We start from the raw sequence: 5,718 nt of genomic DNA on the forward strand, positions 1-5,718 counted from the left end.
CACCTCATCGTAGGGCTATACTGTAATATTGTACATGGCAATTGGGATTTGTTATATATTGTATATATTATATAGACATATCCATCCATTTTCTACCGCTTGTCCCTATTGGAGTCGCTGGAGCCTATCTCAGCTGCATTCTGGCGGAAGGCGGTGTACACCCTGGACAATTCGCCACCTCACCGCAGGGCTATACTGTAATATTGTACATGGTAATTGGGATTTGTTATATATTGTATATATTGTATAAAGATATCCATCCATTTTCTACCGCTTGTCCCTTTTGGGGTTGTTGGAGCCTATCTCAGCTGCATTCAGGCGGAAGGCGGAGTATACCCTGGACAAGTCGCCACCTCATCGCAGGGCTATACTGTAATATTGTACATGGTAATTGGGATTTGTTATATCCATCCATCCATCCATTTTCTACCGCTTATTCCCTTTCGGGGTTGGGGGGCGCTGGCGCCTATCTCAGCTGCATTCGGGCGAAAGGTGGGGTACACCCTGGACAAGTCGCCACCTCATTGCAGGGCTATACTGTAATATTGTACATGGTAATTGGGATTTGTTATATATTGTATATATAATATAAACATATCCAACCATTTTCTACCGCTTGTCACTTTTGGGGTCGCTGGAGCCTATCTCAGCTGCATTCGGGCGGAAGGCGGGGTACACCCTGGACAAGTCGCCACCTCATCGCAGGGCTATACTGTAATATTGTACATGGTAATTGGGATTTGTTATATATTGTATATATTATATAAACATATCCAACCATTTTCTACCGCTTGTCCCTTTTGGGGTCGCTGGAGCCTATCTCAGCTGCATTCAGGCGGAAGGCGGGGTGTACCCTGGACAAGTCGCCACCTCATCGCAGGGTTTTACTGTAATATTGTACATTGTAATTGGGATTTGTTGTATATTGTATATATTATATAAACATATCCAACCATTTTCTACCGCTTGTCCCTTTTGGGGTCGCTGGAGCCTATCTCAGCTGCATTCAGGCGGAAGGCGGGGTGTACCCTGGACAAGTCGTCACCTCATCGCAGGGCTGTACTGTAATATTGTACATGGTAATTGGGATTTGTTATATATTGTATATATTATATAAACATATCCAACCATTTTCTACTGCTTGTCCCTTTTGGGGTTGCTGGAGCCTATCTCAGCTGCATTCAGGCGGAAGGTGGTGTACACCCTGGACAAGTCGCCACCTCATCGCAGGGCTATACTGTAATATTGTACATGGCAATTGGGATTTGTTATATATTGTATATATTATACAAACATATCCAACCATTTTCTACCGCTTGTCCCTTTTGGGGTTGCTGGAGCCTATCTCAGCTGCATTCAGGCGGAAGGTGGTGTAGACCCTGGACAAGTCGCCACCTCATCGTAGGGCTATACTGTAATATTGTACATGGCAATTGTGATTTGTTATATATTGTATATATTATATGGACATATCCATCCATTTTCTACCGCTTGTCCATTTTGGGGTCGCTGGAGCCTAGCTCAGCTGTGTCAATACTTGGACTATGAGGTGGTTGTTTTCCCGAGATGCAAGTGAACTTGGACCGGAGATAGCATGAAGGTAAAGACATTTCTTTATTTTAACACTAACTAAAAACAGGGACAAACAAAAAGCGCTCACAATGGAGGTACAAAACTTGGCTGTGTAAACAAAACTCGCACTAAGGCAAAGCTATGAACCTCAAACAAAAACTTGCACTGTGGCATAAATAATGAGAAAACTTACTGTGACAAGGGTATGACAAAAAGCAGCATGGATATCATGGGTGCAGGAGGGGATAGAGGGTGATGTTGCCAGAATGAACAACAGAAACAGACAGGCTTAAATAATACTGTGGTGATTGGTGGAAACAGGTGTGAGACAGGAGGACAGGTGAAAACTAATGAGTTGCTATGGTGACAAAACAAACCAGGAAGTCCAAAAACAGGAACTGATTGTCCAAAAAACAAAACCGAACATGACCAAAACCAAACATGATCCCATGGACGTGACAAGCTGCATTCGGGCGGAAGGCGGTGTACACCCTGGACAAGTCGCCACCTCATCGCAGGGCTATACTGTAATATTGGACATTGTAACTGGGATTTGTTATATATTTTATAAATAATATAAACATATAATATAGTACAATATATCAGTTTATATTAGATACTGTATATATAATATGTAAATAATACATATATGTTATTTTGCTACTATGGTACATTTTTTGTCTACTTAATACTACCTCCATTATCCTTTCAATCCTAACCCTTTCCATCATTTGTAACTGAGCTACTGTGTGGAACAATTTCCCTTGTGGCTCAATAAAGTTTGTCTGAGTATAAAAATAAATATACTACTGAATAAATGTACACTTATTTTTTGTTGTAAAACTGACAATTATGATCAAATGTGTTCATTTTGAACGGAATTTGGTGAGCAAAATGGGTTACTGTCTCTTTAAATAAAAACAGATGGCATAAAGCAGGGGTGTCCAAACTTTTTCCACTGAGGGCCGCAGACTGAAAAATCAAAGTATGCGGGGGCCATTTTGATATTTTTCTTTTTTAAAAGCAATACAATAGTTGTTTTTTTTTTTTACCTTTACGGCTTTCCTCAAGTTTGGTGCCCAGTCTCTGGAAGGGTCTCAGTCATAAAAATGTTAGAAATAAGTCATAAATTATTATTATTTTCATTTGACGCTTGAATCTCGAGATTAACTTCAGGTCTGTCTGTCGTCAAAACATTTTTTAAAATTTTGTTTTTTATGTTCATTGCATTTATGTCAAAACCCTTATATATATGGCAAACACACAAACTATGCAACATTTCAAAGTGGAATATTTGACGTGAAGTAATTGGAACCCTAAATAGGTCAATAATTCATAACAATAAAAAAAGAATAAGTGTTGAAAATAAGCCAAATGTATATTTATATTTTTTTACTTTTAGGCTTAAGTCTGTAGATCTCTTGATTATAAGATTTTATAATTTTTTCATACTTTTTTGTTTGTTTGATGCCTTTTTTGTGAAAATTTTGTTTCGCACAAAATATGCATTATTATCCCCCCAAAATATTTGAAAGTGAAATTGTTCCAGTGAGGTAATTGGAGCCTTCAGCAGGTCAATAACAGTCCGCATGGCAGCTTTGTGTTATTAGTGTCAACATTGCAACTTTTTCTTGTTACATGTCACTGTTTACCATACTTGCCAACCCTCCCGGATTTTCCGGGAGACTCCTGAAATTCAGCACCTCTCCTGAAAATCTTCCAAAATTCAGGCGGAGCTGGAGGCCACGCCCCCTCCAGCTCCATGCGGACTCGAGTGACGTGTCGACAGCCTGTTTTCACGTCTGCTTTCCCACAACATAAACAGAGTGCCTGCCCAATGACGTTATAACTGTAGAATGATCGTGGGCGAGTTCTTGGTTTCTTATGTGGGTTTATTGTTAGGCAGTCTCATTAACGTCCACCCAGCACGGCAACAACACACAACAACAGCAGTCATGTTTTCGTCTACCGTAAAGCAGTTTGTCTACCGTAAACAGCAATGTTGTGACACTCTTAAACAGGACAATACTGCCATCTATTGTCTATGCATATGTGACAGTAACATCTACGGCTTTTAGAGCAGTGGTTCTCAACCTTTTTTCAGAGATGTACCCCCTGTGAACATTTTTTTTATTCAAGTACCCCCTAATCAGAGCAAAGCATTTTTGGTTGAAAAAAAAAGATGAAGAAGTAAAATACAGGACCATGTCATTAGTTTCTGATTTATTAAATTGTATGACAGTGCAAAATATTGCTCATTTGTAGTGGTCTTTCTAGAACTATTTGGAAAAAAAGATATACAAATAACTAAAAACTTGTTGAAAAATAAACAAGTGATTTAATTATACATAAAGATTATATACATAGAATGTTGTCTGTCTATCTGTGTTGGCCCTGCGTTGAGGTGGCGACTTGTCCAGGGTGTATGCCGCCTTCCGCCCGATTGTAGCTGAGATTGGCACCAGCACCTCCAAAGGGAATAAGTGGTAGAAAATGGATGGATGGATAAAGATTTCTACACATACTGCGATGAGTTGGAGATAGTCCAGGGTGTAAACCGCCTTCCGCCCGATTGTAGCTGAGATAGGCACCAGCGCCCCCCCGCGACCCCAAAGGGAATAAGCGGTAAAAAATGGATGGATGGATAAAGATTTCTACACATACTGCGATGAGTTGGAGATTGTCCAGGATGTAAACCGCCTTCCGCCCGATTGTAGCTGAGATAGGCACCAGCGCCCCCCGCGACCCCAAAGGGAATAAGCGGTAGGAAATGGATGGATGGATAAAAATTTCTACACATACTGCGATGAGGTGGAGATTGTCCAGAGTGTAAACCGCCTTCCGCCCGATTGTAGCTGAGATAGGCACCAGCGCCCCCCGCGATCCCAAAGGGAAAAAGCGGTAGAAAATGGATGGATGGATAAAGATTTCTACACATACTGCAATGAGTTAGACATTGTCCAGAGTGTGAACCGCCTTCCGCCCGATTGTAGCTGAGATAGGCACCAGCGCCCCCAAAGGGAATAAGCGGTAGAAAATGGATGGATGGATAAAGATTTCTACACATACTGCAATGAGTTAGACATTGTCCAGGGTGTGACCGCCTTCCGCCCGATTGTAGCTTAGATAGGCACCAGCGCCCCCCGCGACCCCAAAGGGAATAAGAGGTAGAAAATGGATGGATGGATAGCTGTAAATATACTCCTCCCCTCTTAATCACGCCCCCCACCCCCCACCTCCCGAAATCGGATGTCTCAAGGTTGGCAAGTATGCTGTTTACTCTTTTATGTTTTAATTTTTTTTATAGTATTTTTTAGAATGGGCCGGGGGCCATTAAAAAATTAACTGGGGGCCACAAATGGCCCTCGGGCCGCACTTTGGACACGCCTGGCATAAAGCCTATTCCTTGTTCAATAGAGTAGGGAACAAATAATAACAAATATAATATTAATAATAATGTTCTTATAAATACTAATATTATAAACATAAAGATATTATATTGATGACTGACCTGCAGGAAGATGCAGATGATGAAAGGTGTGAGTGGATTGTTCATCTTGGCAGCTAAAAATAGCAAAAGGAAGGTCGGCGCTCCTTTACGTTCTTGGTGTAAACTGTAATAAATGATCTAGGCGTCCATGTTCTACCCCGTTTGTTGCCGTCTTCATCACGACATTAACGGCGCCAAGATCCCATCACGCAAGATCACTTCCTAAAAAAATAAAGGATCACATCGCAACAAAAGACAAGATCACTTCCTCTCGCGATGCTTCCGAGAACGTGATCTCGTCCTGGCGTGATTTCCTTTCTTCTTCCCCTTCAGGTTCCCGGCAGACGGGACGCATTTTAAGCGCGTTGCTGCCCTCTAGCCGCCTTTATAGAATAGAACAGAATACAATAGAATGGACTTTATTGTCATTATATTTGCATATAAGGAGATTAAAGACTCCAATTTAAGGTGCGGTAGTGGGAACAAATATGGGGTGAAATAAATAACACAAGAGGTAATAAAGGAAAAATATAACAATTGAAAAAAACAGACTACTATCCAATAACAATAATAAGCAATCCTGTACAACAGGGGTGCCCATTACGTCGATCGCGAGCTACCAGTCGACCGCGGGGGGTGTGTCAGTCGATCTCCAG

General features: G+C 41.3%; 1 protein-coding gene across 1 annotated transcript in view; it reads right to left on the reverse strand.

The window, feature by feature from the left end:
- vopp1b (VOPP1 WW domain binding protein b) overlaps positions 1–5,430 on the reverse strand; it is an 18,311-nt gene extending 12,881 nt beyond the window's left edge. The window contains exon 1 of the mRNA XM_061921518.1: positions 5,084–5,430. Within this exon, the coding sequence (XP_061777502.1) occupies positions 5,084–5,128 (45 nt within the window). The 5' untranslated portion in view covers positions 5,129–5,430. The remainder of the gene's footprint in view (positions 1–5,083) is intronic.
- Between the last annotated feature and the right edge of the window lie 288 nt (positions 5,431–5,718).

Source organism: Nerophis ophidion, linkage group LG15 (genome assembly GCF_033978795.1).
Source record: "Nerophis ophidion isolate RoL-2023_Sa linkage group LG15, RoL_Noph_v1.0, whole genome shotgun sequence".
Lineage (NCBI taxonomy): Eukaryota > Metazoa > Chordata > Actinopteri > Syngnathiformes > Syngnathidae > Nerophis > Nerophis ophidion.